This window comes from Delphinapterus leucas, chromosome 1 (assembly GCF_059928025.1).
Source record: "Delphinapterus leucas isolate spDelLeu-1000000601 "Yukka" chromosome 1, BTC_Dleu_Yukka2, whole genome shotgun sequence".
In the NCBI taxonomy this organism is placed as follows: domain Eukaryota; kingdom Metazoa; phylum Chordata; class Mammalia; order Artiodactyla; family Monodontidae; genus Delphinapterus; species Delphinapterus leucas.
In genome coordinates, this window is record NC_143129.1 from 10,728,105 (window position 1) to 10,749,034 (window position 20,930).

General features: G+C 36.9%; 1 protein-coding gene across 8 annotated transcripts in view; it reads left to right on the plus strand.

Annotated features, from left to right (window-relative positions):
* The window catches only part of DENND1B (DENN domain containing 1B), a 259,365-nt gene that overhangs the window by 84,822 nt on the left and 153,613 nt on the right, over nucleotides 1-20,930 (plus strand). For 4 of the 8 annotated variants that reach the window (XM_089906457.1, XM_089906469.1, XM_089906471.1 and 1 more), the window contains 2 exons: nucleotides 18,016-18,065; nucleotides 20,044-20,163. In XM_089906457.1, the coding sequence (XP_089762583.1) occupies nucleotides 18,016-18,065; nucleotides 20,044-20,163 (170 nt within the window). Of the gene's footprint in view, nucleotides 1-2; nucleotides 14,345-18,015; nucleotides 18,066-20,043; nucleotides 20,164-20,930 lie in introns of those variants that run through there. The other 4 variants (XM_089906480.1, XM_089906484.1, XM_089906482.1 and 1 more) reach the window with 2 other exon arrangements.

Sequence of the window (20,930 nt, forward strand, 5' to 3'; positions counted from 1 at the left end):
GACTTCAAGGAAATCATTTTTACTCTCTGAGGTTCAATTTTCTCCTCTGTAAATGGGGGACACAAGTTGCTTATTGTTTTTACAATACTTGGTTCTACGTATAATTCCAACAGAAGGCCGGGTGTAATATGTGCCATGAAAGTTACTCACAATGCAGTGTAGACGTTCTGGGAAGGAAGACCTCACACATTTAAACAGGCTAAGAGGGAAGTAGTAAGTTTAGACTAATTGTGCTGGTGATGGCAGTATTTAGTGTATTTTGGTAGTTTCTAGGATTAAAAGGCTTGGGGAGGGAAGACCATGTTTATATAGAATAGCAAGAAGCCACTTTAAAAAGGAGATTGAAGACAGAAGCTAGAACTAATTTCTGTAGCAAGAAGTGACAGAGATGGCAAGATGACAAATACTACCTGAACACACACCGTGCATTATTTTTTTCTAATACTAGATAAATAAAGATAAATATAAGAAGTTGTCAGCTCAGAAGGACCTCGTAGTCCAGTAGGGGAGACAAAATTATTCATAATATACTGTCTGTTCTGTAATACTAACGGACAGGTTGTAACGGTGGTTCCCACAAGATTGCCTCACAGCTGCAAGCGGAGGGTTTAGCTTTGGACGGCAGTGGTGAGGTGTGCCTCCCTCTTTAAGATAAGCAGAAAGAAGGAAGACTGATGGCAGGGGCTTATTGATAAAAGACAGTATTCTGGGAGGACTCAGTTTCAGGGTTGTTGAAAGTACCTCTGTTCCTTAAATCGTCTTGATTGTCATTCTTATGCTGGCGTGACTTGAGAGAAAGGGGTAATGGGATGTGAGAGGAAAGTTTATCCTGGATATTCCGCCTTGGTCCTACTACATTATTGTCTCTTGCTTCCCCAAGAATTGTTGTCAGTTGGTACATGCAGAACAAGGGCAGTGCAGTTGGTGTACTTGAAGGGTGTGAATCTTCATTCATTACTTCTGGGACTGAGAGTTATCAGAGGCCAGCAGTAGAGAAAGTGGTTTACAGGTCTCTAAGCGGGCGTTGGAACGATATTTGGGAAGAGAACGTAGTTGTGGCATTGGGTGCATGTTTACAGGTCTCTAAGCGGGCACTCGAAGGATATTTGGGAAGAGAGTGTAGTTGTGGCATTGGGTGCATGTTTACAGATCTCTAAGTGGGCGTTCAAAGGATATTTGGGAAGAGAATGTAGTTGTGGCATTGGGTGCATGTTTACAGGTATCTAAGCGGGCGTTCGAAGGATATTTGGGAAGAGAATGTAGTTGTGGCATTGGGTGCATGTTTACAGGTATCTAAGCGGGCGTTCGAAGGATATTTGGAAAGAGAATGTAGTTGTGGCATTGGGTGCATGTTTTACTTGCATTCTGATATCCACGTGGCGATGCTGGTGTTTGGCAGGTGTGCGTGGAAGGGGATCTTTAAGCCTTGTTCCTGGACCACTGAGTGTATTCTTGGAGTTGGTCCTCTTTTAGGGTAAGAGTGGAGGATACTGTCATATGTATAGTTAGGGTAACTGATTGTGACACCCTATTGTATTAGAAGCGCAGAATGATGAAATTATTTTGTGATTTGGAATTGATGTGGAATGATAGCTAAAGACATTAGAATTTTATTTCTTGCATTAAATAAAATACTTTTTTTTTTGGATAGTATAAATTGGAGTTTGAATTCTGTCAGTTATATGCTTGGCTCCATCAAACTACAGGGTAGGCATTCAGCAAATGAGAGGGTGTGGTCAGATTCCCTTCATGCCCTGCCCTGGCTTTTCCTAGATCCTGTTTCTTTTTTTGGTGGCATTTCTGTTTTTACTGCCCATTTTTCTTCTTCTCCTTTTTTTTTTTTTTTTTGTGGTCGAGTTCTACTTATTCTTAGACCTTAGCTTGAAAATTAATCCTTCTTTGAAGGTTTTCCTGACCTCCCAGGCAACCTGTCTGTACTTCTGTGTAGCCTCTTGCATTTACCTCTATATTTTACAGTTTTATTTTCATTCTTTCTTTTTTCAAATGTCTCTATCTCCCCTACTCTGTATGTATTTCTTATTTTTCAGTCACCACATCTAGCACAGTGGCTCATACATAATAAGGTCTGAATAAATGTATTTTGAATTACTAGTTGAATAGATGAAAGGAAGTTGAGTAAACTCATTATAGATTATTTTAACCTTCTTGGAAAAATAGGAGCAAGATAACCTTCTAAGCAGAATAGATATGAGGGTGTGGAATATTAAATTTTGAAAGATTTCAGACTGGTGTTATGACACATATAATAGGGATTCATCACACTGTGAATGAAAAGATGCGGCTCAGTGGAGGGGTCAGGCAACATGAAGGTTTAGTAGGTCCACCACTGTTCGTTCATGACGAGCACCTGCCTGTGTGTACCTTCTCTCTTTCTCACATTTCTGTTGAAGGTTAAAAAAAATTAAAAATCAATATATATTGACACACTAGTGTGGCTCTCATGCTAGATAACTAAAAAACGCCCTTGGTAATGCATTGAGCAACGTTCACATATTACATAATTATTTTAAATTACAATAATAAAAATTCCATTAATTAAGCGAATCTTGGTAGAAACTAATTAAGAAAACTTGGTGGAATTCAACAGTTTGAATTACAGTTCTGAGCGAATAGTAGTAAGAAACTATGTAATATACAGTAATAAAAGAACATTTTAAATCTTACCCCTCAGCTGTATCTTTGTAGGTCTTTTGTAATTGTAGGTAACTTGCTAGTTAGCTGATTCCAAAACAAATATACTCGTCAGCACTGTATACAGTTTTCATGTTCAGCAATATCTGGTAGTTGGTCTGCATGGTTTAGGAAGAATGCCTGTTCTTTATTTAAAAAAATGTTTTACACATCCATCATTTCCAAAATGTATTTCTTTTAATAATTTTAAAGGGATTTGATCGCAATAAATAGAGTCTTTCATGATTTGAAATTGCGGTAGATTGATAGCTGGACATTTTATAATTATGCTTCTTGCATCAAGCATAAAATCTAAATTATTTGGGAATAATTTATTAAATCTGAATACTTTCAAAATAAATATTTAAACAATTACAGATACTTTTAAAAACTGGATTTCTTTCTTTGCTTGTTTGGATTTGATTCTGTCATTTTATACTACCAGTTGATTATATCGGGCACAGAAAAAAATTTTAATTGCATTCTATACCAACTATTGTTTTTCCAAATGGAAAGAACAAATTGTCTTGAACCAGTTTTTTATGTGTGATGGTTAATTTTTATTTTACTACCACTATGAATATTTCCATTATATATGAACATGTATTTTTGATTTCTTAATTTTTAATGAAATTAAATCTTATAAAGAGAGATGATGGCTAATTTAAGAGAATTATAATCATATCAAGACTGTATACTTTGTTTCGTATTCCATTTTATCAGTGATTTATCTTAACAACCCTAAAATATAAATTATTTCTTATAATTTGCTTTGTAGATACACATAGTGTTATCTGTTTTGCACATTCCTGTGTCAAAAAAAGAAGAATCATAATAAAACATAAGTGGCAAGCATGTGGGAAAGTGCTTAAAATTAAGTCCAAGATCATCACCATAATTATATCTTTCTATCTTTCTTCATGTAGGCAAGTTTTGTTTCCTTTGTAAATGCAGTGCTAGAAAGCTCAAGGCAAAATGTGATCATGTTCTTATTTTACCTGCATGCTTGTCTTATATTTTCTACTGTTAAAATTTAAAAGTTTTATTGCAAACAGTGAAACTAATTTGGAAAAACATAGTGAGAAATTTTGCTTTAGAGCTGAGGTATTTATTGGAATACAGAACTGTGTAATCTAGCAAACTCCTATTGAAAAGAATATTTTTGCATACATTTTAGATAATAAAATTTGAAATCTCCTGAAAAAAATGACCTTATTTTTCTGCTGAAGGGTGAACAGGTTTTACTTCAATGAGCTCTTAGAGGTGAGGGGTTTTATACTTATTTTTATAGCAGTGAAATTATTATATTCTAACTATGCAAATAATTTAGACCAATCCTGGAAGGTCTGGCATTACTCAACAACCTATAGAAATTAAGTAATAATAGATGATGCAGATTGATAAAGATAAATGTGGTTTCACAGGAACTTACTTTGTATTGAGCATTAAACATTTGATAAAAGTCACTTTGGAATTTAGTTCTATAACGGGTTCTGAATCTTTGAGACAAAGCATTAGGAAATAATTTTTTTCAAGATGATGTAGCATAGGCTGATGAATCAGAAGCCATTCTCCTGAAATCAGGAGAAAAAAAGTTAAATTTAATATAGTGGCATGAAAGTCTCTCTACCAGTTCAAAATATTACATTTCACATTTTTCTTTATTTTTAGCTTAAAAAGAAGTTAAAATTAATTAACTATGAAACAAAGGATGGAAGCAAAAGTAGCATGTTTTCAGATATTACTTGGTGGAGAAATTAAAATCTTTCAAATTGACATAAAGTCAATATTAATTTACATGGAGTATGTTACTTTGAAATAATCTTAATCATTATAACTGTATAGTGCTTTAAAAAATGCCTTTCAGGCAAATTTCTTTTTTAGGAATAGGTATAAGTTGAGTGAAACTTGTGGGTTATAAGAATCAGTAGCTAACCATAAATTGCGACCGTACCTTTTCATTTTGCTATTTCCATTTTCTCTCCCCTCTCAGTACATTATTAATAGATAAGCCCTATTAAAGTAATATTGCCAGGTTGTTTACTAGTGTTTAAAATTTAAGCCTGAAATACAGTTAGGGAGAATAAGTAGATATGAAAGCAATTCACAATTAAAATTTTGAAATTTAAAAAATATCCTCTGTTAGCTGAAAATGTTGAACTTGTTCAACATATGGTACCAGCTAGCCTCATCCCCACCCGTTCTTTTGTTATCTTGTTATTGTTATAAGGCTTAATGACAGTTGTAAGCCATAGTTCTGGATATGGGGGTTAGTCCACCCTGGGGAGAAGAGGAGGAAACAGCAGTGTGGATTATGGAAATATGGATTGATCTAAAAAGAGACCCCTTGTAAAAGAATGGGACTCAAAGGAAAGCTAGGAAAAACTGAAGAAAAGATGATGGAATATGATGTGAAAATGATCATTTGAAATCTTTCCTTTCATTCCCAGCTGCTGTGTTTTGGAGAAACGGAATGCATTCGTATGTTAAGGGAGCTGCCAGATGAATAGTATTATTTATTAGATATATTTTCATTTTGAGTGAGATAAATTATGTGCATTTTAATAGACTTTGCATATGTTAGACTTTTTAAATCTTAAAGACATAATGTTAGGTATGATATTTCATAGAAATATTTCAAGTAGTGTACAATGTTTGATTAATGTTTGGCCTTTAAATAGACCTAATTTCAAAAATTAACTTCATGGTTGTTATATATTAAGTATTTTAACTAAATGTGATGGTGAATATTATATTTAAAATATGAATTTTTTTGTTACTTTTATAACTTAGCTATTCAAATATATAGTTACACGTTTATTCATATGTGCTTTTCTAGACAAGTGATAACATTGCGGCTTGTCTTGGTAAGCTAGTACTAAGAGATAACATACATCTTTATCCTTAGCCTCTTTGATCAGAAGCGACAACAATGCAGTCTAGTGGTCATTTTTGCGAATGCAGACACAGGGTCCATGTGGTTTTAACTAGTTTGTGATGTGTTTGTATACAGTGAAAGAAAGACTGTTGCCTGATTCTGAAGTTTGGGAAAAGTTAGATTGGCAAAGAGTTAGCTTAAAAGCATAGAAATAAGGCGTTTGGGAGGAGGTTTTGAGGGAGGATGTTTCCAGTTTTGGACGTGCCAGGTAAGCTGGTAGGGATGTCTCCTAAGTAGTAGGACGCCTCTGGCTGGACGCCGCTGGCTGGGGTTCAGGAGAGGAGTATGATGTGGCTTCACACAGCTGTTGAGTAGCTGAACTGGGTTCTGACCCTCACCTTCTGGCTGGAGAATCCAGGCTTTACTCATGCTGTGTAGCAGTGAGACTAGATTCCCCATGGAGAGGTGAGGGCTGCAGATGGAACCCTGGGAACACCAATGGAGAAGGCACCATGAAATAGCCTGGGGGGCAAGGAGGAGAGCTGGATGAAGTGGGCACAGACGTCTGGGGAGGGTGCTCGGGAGCAGAAGCCTTGGCTTCCTCGGTCAAGGGGTCAGCCTTTGATCCCACATGTCTCATCCCTGGTAGGCGTGGAATAAACATGTGTTAAATGAATAAAGTGTTACACATTGCAGAAGTCAAACATGATAAAGACTGGAAAAACGGCTATTAAACCTAAAAACTAGCGATCACTGATGACTCTAAGCTGAGAAGACTCACCAGCAAGCAGTGATAGACTTACATCGTTCTTGCAGGAAAATCTTCAGTGAGAGGAAGAACTATTTTAGTCTACTTTTTAGCTGACCAAAGGTTGCCTCTACTTTATAGAATTTAACTTAGTCTGCTTTTACAAGTAAGTCACTCCTGGTTTTTATATATACTCCTTATATTCCATATATTCCAATACAGTAATATATTGTAAAGAATAAATAGAAGGTATTAGATCATTTATTCAAGAGAACTACCAATCCTTAACTGAGAAAATTTATCAAATAACTCGCTCTCTGTGTGTGTGTGTGTGTGTGTGTGTGTGTGTTTGTGTGTGTGTGTGTGTAGTTTCTGGTTTATTGAGTAAAATAAAGAGACTCTTTATTGTAAAGACAAGAGACTCAGCACATTGTGTGTTCTCTTTAAGGTCATTTATGCCGAAGTGGACTAGACTAGGAATGATCAAAACTCATTGCTATTTGGTGAGGCTTGTTTGGTGGCTTTCTCTGTGTGAAAAGAACCAGTGTTCACAGTTGAATTTCTCATAGAAAGAGTTCTGCATTACAAGAACTAAGACCAAGATTGGCACCTTTTCTTAAAAACCTCAGCAAGAGGCCAAAGATTACATCAGCAGGGAGTGTGAACTAAATTTTTATTCCAAGAGGTAGATGTTCTATAATGGGTGGAGTAGAATAAGTTTGCAAAATAATAGCTCACAATATTTCTATTTAGAATCTCAAGAAGCAAATCATGCAAAAAACAAAAAGACCACTTGTAACTTCAAATTTAATTGTAATTTGACATATTAAAAATTATGGGCATGTACGTTTTTTATAAGGAAAAATCTTGTATAAATTAAGATGACTTAAAAATACAAAAAAAGAAACAGAGTTTCCTAGATTCTTGATTTTTAGTCCTGCTTGCTAGCTATATTTGAATAAGGTTTTATATTAATTACTAAGTACTTAGTTCCTGCTTTAAATTGAAGGGGTAAAAATGTCTCGCAGACTTCATGAATAGAATGGCTAACGGCATCAGTGACCCGGGGTGTTTACCATCTGAGCTGCAGTTTTCCGTGTCCTCACCTGCCGCCACGTAGAGGCAGCTTTGGCCTGATCTGCAGGTTCCTACTCTTGAGCCTAAGATAATTATCAGTGCATGCTCTCTCCACCCTCAGCCCCTCTGTTGCTATTAACCTTGTTTAACCTCATCCTGCCTGTGTTACTTGAGCATTATCTACTTGTTCTGGTATGATCCTTGTTCTGATAAGTGACAGATGATTTTGTTTCAGTTTTTAAATAATAGGCTTCAGGGCTTCCCTGGTGGCGCAGTGGTTGAGAGTCCTCCTGCCGATGCAGGGGACACGGGTTCGTGCCCCGGTCCGGGAGGATCCCACATGCCATGGAGCGGCTGGGCCCATGAGCCATGGCCGCTGAGCCTGCGCGTCCGGAGCCTGTGCTCCGCAACAGGAGAGGCCGCAACAGTGAGAGGCCTGTGTACTGCAAAAAATATATATATATAATAATAATAGGCTTCAAATTTAATTCCTTGGTCTTTTGTTCCTCTGTGAGAAAGAATCTACTTAAGTCCTTATAAGTCTTACTTGAAAGAAAGCAGATGTATGCTTATACTGTAAATCTAATATTTTCAGTGGTAATAAATAAGCGTAGACATAAGTAGCGTTGCTTTTTTGCCTCAGGACTTAATTTCAAGGGCATAGAACAACCCAGAGCAGGTAAGACTCACATTTGTGATGACATATTATCCCATCTCTTCTCCCGCGATTTCCTCACATCTCGGCCCCCTTTATTTTTCCATACGCCAAGCTGAACTTTGGTTCGGAGGTATTAATTGTATACCCTTAATTCTTGATATGTATGGACAATATCTACCATATAGAGACCAAGCAGGCCTCAGATTCAGGCATCTGCTGATTATATATTGGACCCTACATGAAAACAAAGTGAAAAAAAGGCATGGCATGGGGAATAATGGTTAGAAGCTTCAGCCTGCGAGTTCAAATCCCAACTCTAACATTTGTTAGCTGTGTGACTTTGGGCAAGTTACTTAGTCTCTTTCACCTCTTTTTTTCCCTCCACATAGAAAAGGGAATAAAACATGGGTTGTTGTAAGGGTTAAATGAGATAAACGTGTAAGTGCTTAGGTCAGAACCTGGCACAGAGTAAGCAATTATTTTATCATATCTTTATTTGGGAAGATAATCAGAAAGAAAGCATGCAGACTCTTAAATCACATTTCCTTGAACTGTCTACTGAGGTGGGTTGATTCTGCTGGTGCTAAAACAGTGTCATTTCGTATGAAGTCAACAGTTTTTTTGTTTGTTTGTTTGTTTTTGAGAGCATGAGTGATGTTCCAGGCACTGGTTAGGCATTAGGAGAACTCCAGAGTTGAATAAGCCGTCAAAGATTTTGGAGATTCGTTTGTTCTGATTGATTATGTCAGTTATAACAACTAGGACTTTCTGGGTCACTACTAACTTCATTGATCTCTGGTTACTGACTGATGACATACTGTGATTATAATACCAGAAGTGGTTGAGTACTCTATAACGTATATCTTGATACAAATCACTAGAAAAATAAAGACAGGATTATGAGAAAATACAGTGATTTCATAATTTGGGAACATTATAATAAAGTTGCTTGTTGAGGCGACTATAAAAATATGAAGAATAATAGTAACTGTCCATAACAGCAGACAATAAAAGAGTCCTATCTCTTATCACTTCCGTATCTTTTAATCGGTGCCGTTCCCTTTCTTTGTCACTGTCTAGGCCAGATTCTCTCTCTGGAGCACCAGACGTTTTATCCAGCTACCTCCTGGGCGTCTCCATTTTTACTCTTGTTTATATGTCAGTTTTGTACCTTCTCTGCATTCCTGCTGCACTGTCTCACCTCAGGTCACCACTCCTCACCTCGACGATTGCAAAAGCCTTCTATCTGATTTTCCAGCCTTCAGTCTTGTCCTTTTAAAACCCATTCTACAAACTGTAGTCAGAGTGATCTTTCTAAAATTCAAGTCCAGTCATGTCCCTCCCTTGCTTTAAACCTTTCAAAGCTTCCCTGTTTCTCTTAGGTTGGGTGACCATGATTTATTGTCCAAACTGAGATACTTACTTATTACTTTTTCACTGATAATTTGTATATGGTGCAATGCAGATCTCAAGTGTACAGTGAAATGAGTTTTGACAGATGCCTATGCCTGTGTAACCCACATTCCTTTAAAGATACAGACTATCTCTGTCACTCCAGAAAGTTCCCTCTTGCTGCTTCCTGGTTACTTCCTGTGCCTGCTAACCCACTCCCACAGCCCCAGGGTACCACTGTTCTGATTTCTGTTATGATAAATTGTAACTTGGACACTTTTGAAAGTAAAAGGGGTTGCTGCTGATAACTGCGCTGAGAAGATGCATGTAAAGGGTTCTGGGCAAACCAGGAGGGGTGGTTTCCCTACTCTTTGCATCAAGTCAGAACTTCTTAATTGGCCTAAAGCCCTTTTGATAGAATCAGTCGCCTGCTTATTTCTCAAGCCACATTCTCTTATCATCCCCCTAGACTTTGTACGTGTTCTTTCTCGTCTCCAGACCTTTCTGGACCTTTCTGCAATATTCTTTCCTGTGATGGGAAAACCACCCTTAACTCCCCTCTACCTCCCTCCTGTTGTACAATAGTCGGGCCAACTTCTTGTTCTCTCTGTATTTCTCTGTTTAGCAATAGATGAGATTTCTTCCCTTGGGACTTCCACCACACTCCTCCAGAAGCACCCCTGCTGAATTTGGTGTACATGTCTGATTTCTAGACTCCCTGGTGTTTTTCACTTTTACAACCCACGCTTTTATTACATTACATTGTGATTGTCTTTGATTGCTATTCGCACATTAAATATTTGCTAAATGAATATACATAAATTTACATAAGCATATTATTCATATAAATAAGTTCATGTTGAGTTTGTAAATATGAGTTAGTACTGATTAGACTTTATACCTAAGTAAATAATCTTCATAGAACAGTCTGTATTTTATAATTGTGTAATTATAATTTAGTTCTTCCAGACAAAGCCTCCAAATGGGTAAATAGTCAGTTATGATTTTTCCAAACTTTAAAAAGACACTGTGATTCTCATTTCTACTAGGTGACCTTATAGACTCCAGGGACCTTCAAGGTATAGAGAAATAATTAGTATGTGTACTGTTGCTCCCAGAATACAATAGTCATCTAAAGTGTAGGGGCCCTGATTTATGCTCTAAAACTAAAGTTTCTGTTGTTTCTTAAAGCATCAGACAAACAAAATTCCCATCTGGTTTATCACAGGATTCACTATCTAGGGAAAATCAAGCAGTGCAGGCATAGTTCTGAACTGGGTTCAAGGCAGGATCAAAAGAAAAAAAAAAAAAGGGTAATTGTAGTTTACTTCTCTGGGACATATCATACCTCGTTTGTCATCCATAACAGCAAAATACATTCTTTAATGTGTGATTTACCCAATGAATGGAGAATATTTACATGAATACAGTGACAGAAAGATTGCACATGGTCTAGGTCTGAAGAATATGAGAAATAATATGAATCAAGGGTCTGGCAGTCCACAGGACTGGGGAAAATATAAAATCCAGACTGGAGAAAATGTAAAATCCAGGTAAAGGTTAACAAAGAACAAAGAATGACTCAAAATTAAAGAAAATGGAAAACATAATTCAGTAATCAAGGGCAGTGCTACAAAGAGGATATGTTTTCTAAGGGCATCTCTATCAGTGTCTTCGCCAGGACAGTTGCAGGGAAGCCCCCTTTGAGGTGAAGGGGGCAGGAAGTCCCTCCGTTCCTTGCGCTGGCCAGTGCCTTGTGCAGAGTTGGTAATTAATCCTTATTAAGTGCATTGATAAATAAGTACATGAAAAAAGAATTTTATTAGTAAACCCTCCCTTAAATGAAAAATGTCTGTTGGCATGACTCTTTGAAGATATTTTTAATTCAAAGAAGTAGCCAGGGTGGTAGCCCAAAGTAAGCTCCTGTACATACTGAAAACATCAGATATGCACAGTGTATGATTTTGCAGCATTAACCGAGTTTGCCTCTATTGTGTTTGATTAAACAGAAATAGTTGAATATATTCAAATCTATATCTATATCCATAGGCACCTATATTAATTAAATGTGTTAACCATCTTCCAAGGAGGCAGATAAATTATTCAGTATAATACTTTGTATTTTGTATCTCAGTATGTTAATGTTTTGGCATAGGTCATTGGACACAGGACCTTAAATGTTGTAGTTATTTAGTAAATATGTGTTGAATAAGTATCTTCTTCATTTGAATTCATATGACACTTGAGTTTTTAAAATAAGTAACTAATTAATAAAAGAGTTAACAGTTGTCAGTGGGGTTATGTACCTGACACTGTCTAATCATTTTACATGGATTTTTAACTTAATCCTCATATAAATCCCAAGTAAATCCTCACTTAATCCTATGAGATAGATGATAATTTTGGCACATTTTCTAGAGGTGGTGACCGGGGTGCTTAGCCGGGGGCTGGCACAGCCAGGTCTGAGTGTCACCTCCTGGCTCCAGAGCACCGTGCACTGACCACTGGGCTTTGCTGCCTCGTGGGTGTGTGCCTGCACACTGGTGCCTGTGCCTATTTCTGGGATCTCATCGTAGCTCTGAAAATTAGTAATCACGTTTCCTTTACTCTCCACAGCATCTAGCTGTGGGTTGGGGTCATGGTAGTGGATCAGTTGACTGGCGTCAAACTTGTTTCTCTCTAAAAATTGAGGCTTTTTTCTACTTATCTTAATTCTACTTATCTTGATTTAATGGCAGTTTGATATTCATTTTTAAGTAGCTTAGTGTCTATAATGCAAATAAATATTATAGGCAATGCTCTATTTTATTATATAGGTGTTTCCTTTGATCTAGAAAATGTTACTAGTTAAAATAGGGGTGAGTGAGGCAAAGAATAAGTATATTAGTCTGAAAGGAATGGGAGGTTACATGGTTATTAGGGAAAAAGAAAGGGAGTCTTCCTAGGTGGCTTTTTCTTAGAGTTGGATAATTGTTATTCAAATCACTGTTTAAAAGTTAGTGTTAACGTAGGCATAAAAATTTGAAGGTGGTTGGAATAGAATTTTTGACAAAAAACCTTTGGAAGCCCATTTGCTTATATACATATACTTTCGTGCCTTTTGAATTCTTCTCTTTATCTTAAATTAATGAGGGAAATGTATTATTCCTTTTATTTGCCAAGCAAACCACCTATCTAATCGTTAAGTACAGTATACGTATTTTTGGTAACGTCATGCTGTACTGCTTTGAATCTAGGCTTTTTCATTGGCATTAGATTAAGCTAATATTGAGTACAGAGCTCTCATCACCTGACTTATACACATAGAACCAAAATCCTCAAAATGCGTATTTCTGCAATACAGTTCTTTTTACAGTCGAATGTATTTGCCTCGTGGCAGTTATTTAAATCTTTCAACAATAAAAATTCATTCATAATTTTTTTTTCTGTGGTATGTGGGCCTCTCACTGTTGTGGCCTCTCCCGTTGTGGAGCACAGGCTCCGGACGCGAAGGCTCAGCGGCCATGGCTCACGGGCCCAGCCGCTTCGCAGCATGTGGGATCTTCCTGGACTGGGGCACGAACCCGTGTCCCCTGCATTGGCAGGCGGACTCACAACCACTGTGCCACCAGGCAAGCCCCATTCTTAATTTTTGATAGTGAAAAATAACTTGATCAGAGTTAACAATCTAAACACTGTTAGTGTCAGAATTCACAGACTTGGTGTTTTCCTTAAATTAAGGAAGAAGGATGGAAGAGAAATTTACTTCTAATTGAAATAGTACATAAAAGTAAAACCAAGAGAAAAATCCTGCAGTGGTCTCAATTATTCTGATAGTTATTCCTTGGCTCTAAGTTTAAAATAGAGTCTCCAAGCTTAAAAAACTTTAGAAAGTAAAACGATGTTTAAAGAGGCTGTATGTGTAATTTACGGTATAATTGTAGTTCTACCTTTTAATAAAATGCATCCCAATCTAAAAACCCTGTTAGTGTAGCTGTGTTTCCTTGGAAACTTAGAGCATCTTGCAGTACCCCTGTGGGTGTGCCGTGGTGCCTTGAGCAGCTCGGGTGCAGTTTGGGAATCCCCGTTGTGCGCTGTGCAACCTGCTTGTCACTAAGTAGCTCAGTGAATATTTCTTTTGAGAAAAAAAAAGTTTATTTTCCCCCCATGTAAAGCACAAATAGATTGAGTGAATACATGGTATTAATGAATTCTCATTTGTTTTGGGAGATAATATTCAAAATTAAGTAACCATCTTTTTAGGAATCAGTGGCCATTGTGAAAAATTAGATTAAAATTGATAAGTAAAGCCCCCTTTTTACAAAAGGATTCTGAAAGTGTTATTCAAATGAATAAATTTATGCATATTTGAAAACTGTCCTTATGTAATATCGTGTATATTTTTCCTGAGAACTTTGGTAGAACTGTAATTCTTATCTAATTAAAATTGCTGTGAGGAGTCTTAAGAAAGAAAAGATGATGCTTCACTCAAGCTTCTTTGTAATTAATTACAGGTGTTGTGGCCAGTGGAAAATGTTTGGGTTTGAATTCTGACTTCTCTAAGTAGTCTAAGGCTAAGCTAAGCATGGGTAACCTTTGCCCTGCCTGTGGTTAGTCTAGGAGTGGCCGCCACCTTCTGGCTGATCAGCTGCCACGGGAAAGTCAGCCAGTGGACCTGCTGGGAAAGGTTTCCCCGCTGATAGAAAGAGCCTCCCAGGAAGCTTTCGCTGGATACAGCGGTATCTTCATGTGGTCAGCTGAACTCTGGCAGCTCGTTTTGTGACCATGAGTAGATGTGCCTGAGGACAAAGCCACAAACTCCGGACAGCAGAGCAGAAGGATGGAGGACTCCTGAGTCCTTGAGGAGGGTGCTGAATCAGTCCCCGAAAAAGTCCACCGTGTCACTTCTGGCAGTGAGAGGGTAACTACTGCTTGTGTACAGTAGGCGCCCTTATCTTATTCCTTAGTTATAGGTGCCAGTCAAACCAAGTTAATCACTCAAGACCCTTACTGTAGGCGATCGAGTGTGTTGTGAAAAACCCTCCCAAGTGATTATCTTATACCGTCTTATCTTCCGTCTAATTCTTTCTGCCCTCCCATTGAGAACCCCTGGAGAAGGACGGTTATGAAGTTGAACAAACAGAATTTGAGGAATGATTGATTGCATATGGGGGTCAGGGAAAGGGAGAGGTCTAGGCAACTACCATGTGCTTGTTTGGGTAACGGGGTGGGCAGTGCTGCCGTTCTGGGTGATAAGGAGTATAAAACTGAAAGAGTGACTTCAGTTTTGTTCATTCGGCATTGGAGGTGTCTGGGGAATGTTCAGAGATTGATACTAGAAAGTAGTTAGAAGTATAATCCTGGAGTTCACAGAAGTATCTGAACTATAGGACTAAGAAATTTGGTAGTTGTAGTTGAATCCGTGGGTGTAGGTGAGATTGCCTAGGCAGGTATAATTTACTGAGTGTGGCGGAGAGGACTGGTTGGAACCTCAGCATTTCAGTGGAGGGCAGGGGAAGGAGCCATTGAGGACAAGGAAAACAAGTACTGATCCCAACGATGGTGCATCTCCTTGCCTCTTAGATTTTTTTCAGAGAAATTCTAAGACCTTTGTAGTTACTGAACTCTAATCAGGAGGTAAACTTTACATATTTCAGCTTTTTTTTTTAAAAGTAGATTCTTAGATGCTCCTTTCCTCTTTTATTTGATCAATTTATAATGCTCAGTGGTAACCTCATGGATAGTCAATATACCACTCTTAACATGAGCAGTTTCTTCTCTCTTACACGATCAATTTGATCATAATGCTTATTAGTACAGATACAGGATATAGTACCAAAAAACCACAGTGTATAAATTTGCATTAATCCTTGTTTTCAGTCATTTATATATTTCCCAGTCAGTTTATTTATATAGTAGTAGACTTGTTTTTAGGGCATATGCAGATATATGTGTTATTGCCTCTTGTACTTTGCTATTCATAATTTTATATTCTATTAATATATCATTCTTTTAGTTATTTCTGTTTTTAACATTTGACGTTAGTCAATGTGTTCTTTCTATGAAAAAAAATCTTTTAGAGAATTAAGAGGATTTTGAGAGCCCAGATAATTTTTCTTGCCTGAGGAAGTTAGGTATTTCATAAAAACAAAAGCCGGTAGCAATAGAGAAACATAACTTTTGAAGAGTATTGTCTTAAACCTTTCACATAATCTACGGATGCCAATCCAGAAATGTGTGTGTGTATGTGTCATATCAAGAACACAGTGCGGTGGAAATACCAGAGTTTATGAGCACTTCTAATCAATATAAAAGTACAGTTTTCAATTAACATCATTGTTAAAAGGATCCAAAAAACTATTTGCATGTATTTTATTCCTCCCTCCAACTCTCTTCCCTCCCTCCCTCCCTCCCTCTCTCTCTCTCTCTCTCTCATCTCTCTCTCTCTCCCTCATCTCTCTCTCTCTCTCTCTCTCTCTCTCTCTCTCTCTCTCTCTCTTTTCTTTTTCAACCTCAGTTTGAATAGCACCTGTAATTAAGGAAGAAAACCGAGCCCTGGGAGCTAGGTAGGACTTGCAGCCATTGATCTGTGTAAGCCCAGCTTATACTGTCAGGGGAGGAACAGTCAACTGCTGAGCTGCTTTGTCACTGACATAAGCTGAGAGAGGATTTTTTTGTCTATACTGTTTATACACTAGTCTATAGACCTGCTGGCTGGTTGAATTTTAAAGAGTGCGGAGGTTTAAAGACTTGTCCCCTGAGGGATGCTTCTGCCAGTTGGGGAGCGAGCCGTGGCTGTTTTGCAGAAGTGTGTGCATGTGTGTTGCTTCTGGAAGGAGGGAGGGGGAGGGTGTGAACGATTGAGCAACTAACTGGGAAACATTCTTCTTTATTTGAGTCTTAAAATCAATGTGAAATATATTATTAATTTGGGTATATTTGGAAGCAGACAATGGATTTTGAATATCTATCTTTATTGTTACAGAAATGATATGAACAGCTTTGCAGGGGCAGTATCTGACTAGCGTTCATGTGTGTTGTAAATATGGGAAATGGCTTCACTTTTTGCAGCACAAGATAAGGATTAGCAATGGTCAGATGAATTGTTCTCTTTTGTAATGTCCTGTTTTCAGTTTAAGTAATTTGAATTATTTCAAGCTTAGCAGCTCTTTTAGTTCCATTTATTGATAATAAAACATTGTCAGTAGTAAAACAGTTGGCTTTTTCTAAATACGGGGTCTGCGCTCGTACTTACAAATGTATGTTCATAAGCAAACCTGGGTTCCCTGCCCTAAAGATAGAAGATAGCTTTTTTACATATGCTTTTCTTTCAGCTTCAGGGACTTAAGGCTCTTGAAGCTTTCTTAGGTTTTGGCATTGGAATTTTACAATGGTTTATTTTTACTTGATACTTTATACCAGTTTACATTTTAAAAGAATGTGAGAAATTCTGCTTAAAACACTCAATCCTATGACTGTGTATAGGGCTTAATATTCATATACTGATGATTTCTCCGAATGTAAGTTTTATTGGTAGAGAAGTAGTGATAGGGCATTTTTTGCTGGGGAGTGGCTACTGCATGAAGATATTTGCTCTTTACTCTTTTAATATGAAGCCTCTTCATCAATCTCTGCTTTCTCTTGTAAAATCGCCTGGCTTTAAACTTGTGTGATGGTGTCTTCAATTCTGACTCTATGACAGGAGTTAATTTTAAGTTGTTTTTCATATTTAACAAAATAGATCTTTTTCTATTTTTTTGCCAAATATCTGACAGTTATCTGCATTTTGTTATACTTGTTAATGTATATGATTTCTAAAAGCTTTTAAAATTATTTTATAATAACTATAAAATCACTGCAGATTTCAAGTCAGTAAGATTATTTTCTATGCTTAATTAAAACATTGATTTTCATATTAGGAAATTCTTAAATAAAAGTGCACAGAGTAGAAGCTATGTAGTTTTACATTAAAGGCTTATTTTTAGATACACATTTCTTTAAGAGTGTTATTTGGGATTAAACTTAGTGTTACTGATGTTGAATTGACCAAGAGTTCAACATATAAATGTGTTTCTTTAGCTATAGAAAATCCTTTTTTTTGAACCATTTTACTCTGGGGCACGTAGAGTTGTTATACCTCTCAGTAATTCATTGCTGCCAACTTCATTCCCTTTTCTCTGCCTGCATTTTAATTGAAACAACATTTATATTTCTGAGCCAGGATCTGTCAGAAGTCCCTGTGGCTACTCTGTGGTACAAGCAGCAGCAGACGCAGCTTACCCATATGGTGCGGTGCTTCTTGTAAAATCCATATGGCCTTGTTGAAGGGAGTCCCAGCGGGGATGTGAGGGGTGTTAATACCCTTCAGGCCAGGCCTTTCCCTCCTGGGGCTTCCGTGGCATTGTCAGTGCAATCTGCCAAAGCACACACTTAATTCCTTTTTAATAATCAATTATTTTAGTCCAGGAACCTCTGTTATTTTTCTTAAGAAAAAGACAAACTTTTTTTTCCTAAAAAATGTCTCCAAAAAAGTTTTAACTGCATCTTTAAAAATATTCTAAAGCTTTTTTTTTTTTTTTTTTGCATTTGCAGGAAGTACTACAGACTGTGCCAAAGTTCTGTTTCCCCTTTGACGTTGAAAGGTACAGTATAAGTCATCATTTAAAATAACCTTAGCCTAATCTCAGTGAGCACTTTAAAATTATTACATGTGTTTTCTTTATAAAATGAAATGTATTTTTCCCCCATTGCCTCTAACAAAAAAGACTAGAGGTTCAAAATTAAATAATATTTGAAATGGAGAAGGCTTCTAAATCATTATATCTTCTGTTTATTCCACTGTGGCCAGTTAGGATTAGTCTTAAGGTTCCATTTCTTCCTTTTGTTCTTCAGGTACTTGTTGTAAGCACTAGGAGAAAAAAACATTAATATGTCCTTTATCAGAGCCTTAGAATTGTGTCTTTTAAAATTAGATGTATATATCCTGGTTTCTATCTCACTTCACCCTGATTGAAAAGACCATCTGTGTGATATTGTAAAACTCATGGCTGGTTGTCTCCCAAGAATAGCTTTATAGAAATCGTGCAATATTATGGAAGGCTGCAGAGAAACCCTCTTACCTAGCAGTTTTGAAAATCTCATTATGTTTGTATTTTACTGAACAAATGCTGAATGAATAGAGTATTACCTGTGTGTAACTGGAATGTCACAGAATATATAGCCCTTTGAGCATAATAACAGATCATTTATTGTTTTTCATGTGATTTTCATACCCTATTACCAGTTTTCTTTAAGGGTATGCTGTGAGGTGGTATTAAAAGAAAATTTATTTTAGGAAAATATTTTGCTAAAAGTAAAGATTAGTAAAAATCTAAAATTTTACAGTGTTAAAGATAAAAAAGCCTTTCTAACGATGGGCTAATTGATAGTAATAAGTACTGCTGGTGAATGATGCCCCTTGTTTTACCTCTTTTCTGGGGAATCACTTGTGCCTGCTAAAGTTGCAATTTCCAAATTAATAGCAAAGATGAAATAAAGGAAGAAAAGCTATGGAAGTAAATTGTGAATATTGGGCACTAGAGGGCACAGGAGACACTAGAGGTTGTTTGTGAAGTTTGTAAAAGTTAAAAAAACAAAAACAAACCTGTCCCCATAAAACTGTGTTTGTTAAATATTCAGCATTTGAACTGCAGTATTTCCTGACAATTGAAAATGATTTGTAGTATTGGTGCAGTAGGGGTAAGTAGCTTGTTTCCTCATACATAATTCCTGTGGCTATTTCAAAGCCAAAGTTTAGGTGTCCTGGAAACTTTATTTTGGGACAAGGAAGCAGATGTTCAGTTATTGTTGTCTAATGGCAAAGTTATGGCCAGTAACAGGAAATATATTTGTATATTTTAAATAATAGTAAAGGTTCAGCGTAATGATTTATACTGCACCTTACATGGCAGTGTGACACGTATGATGATAGTTCACGTTAGCTCAGATTCTTTGTAGTAAGCTTTTTTTTTTTATAGAAATTGTATTCTTATTTTGTACTTGGAAATTTATTACCAGGATACAGGTAGCTCTAGAAGAGAATGCTAAAAAAAATGCCAGTAGTAATTTGTATGGTACTTTATTGGGTGAGAATGTCAACAGAAGAAGCAATTAAACAGAGCTGGTGGTGGCTGCCAGTAGGCTGTGCAGCAACACGCTTTGCTGTGTGAGAAGCCTTAGAGTCACCTGGAGGAGAGGCTGGGGAGGGGCAGACCGTCATATGACCAGCTTCTCACCTCCCCGGTTCCATTAGTAGTACGTTCGGAATTTATGAAATATTTGATAAGTACTTTCAAGCATGTGAAAACTTACGGTAAGATACCTTATGATTCCCTAGTAAGGGATTAGAATATGCTGAATTGCTCAGTCCATAAGGCGTTTCAACCTCTTTTGGTACTTGCTTCATGATTTAGTTTACACATTTCACGCTCATTTTAGTTTTTAAAACGTCATTCTATCTTTGAGAACCAACTGATTGGAAAGGTGAAAACAATGGCACACATACATCTATTCTTGCATTTGCTTTTCTCTAAGAAAATTCTCACACAAGGCTTAAAGTGTTATAATACTACTGTATTTTAGAGTGTCTCAGAATCAAGTCGGACAGCACTTTGCCTTTGTACTGACAGACATTGAAAGTAAACAGAGATTTGGATTCTGCCGACTCACATCGGGAGGGAAAATCTGCTTATGCATCCTTAGGTAAGTATTTGTAGTAAAAATTAAATTGGAGGCACGATAGATTAACGGTGTCTTGTACTTTGCTATGCTTGGGATGCTTAAAAATATGCTTATATATTTTTTAAATTGTTTTGTTTAAATCCAACTAAGTTGAAAAATAATTTTATTTACTCTCTATATATGGCATCAATTTGGTTTAAAGATTTACCAGTAACAGTAGAATTTTGCTTCAAAGAATTGGCTCCTTTTTTTAAAAAAAAAATTATTCTATTGAAGTATAGTAGATTTACAATATTGTGTTAGAATTGGCCCTTTTAAATATTAGTTTTTGTGGGTTTATTTTTGAAAAATTAAGATACGAGGTCAGATAATATATGCTTCACATATTAATTAGGATGCAAAAAATTCAGTTAAGTTAATATGTGTTCTATTGCTGACCCAGAACTTGGATTTTTGAAAGTGAATTGTTGGTTGAAGGTAAAGGTTGCAAACTGGTGATTCTGGGCAGAAGTGTTTAGAGGTGTTTTATTTGGCCTCATGGTGTTTAAAAAATTTTAGAAGGTGTTTCTAACCTTATAAATTTTAGTGAAATTTTGCATAAAGTTCACGTTTCTCGTTCCTTTTGCTAGCGCTGGTCTTGCTGTCCCAGCAACACTGAGCTGGTGCTGAGCAGCAGGTGTCTCCTTGTGTCAGGAGTCTGCTTGTTTCACAAGCCCTGCCTGTCCGCCTCCATCACTTACCTGGTTGGCCTGGACTCACTCGGTAGACAGTTGAGAGCGCGTCTCTGT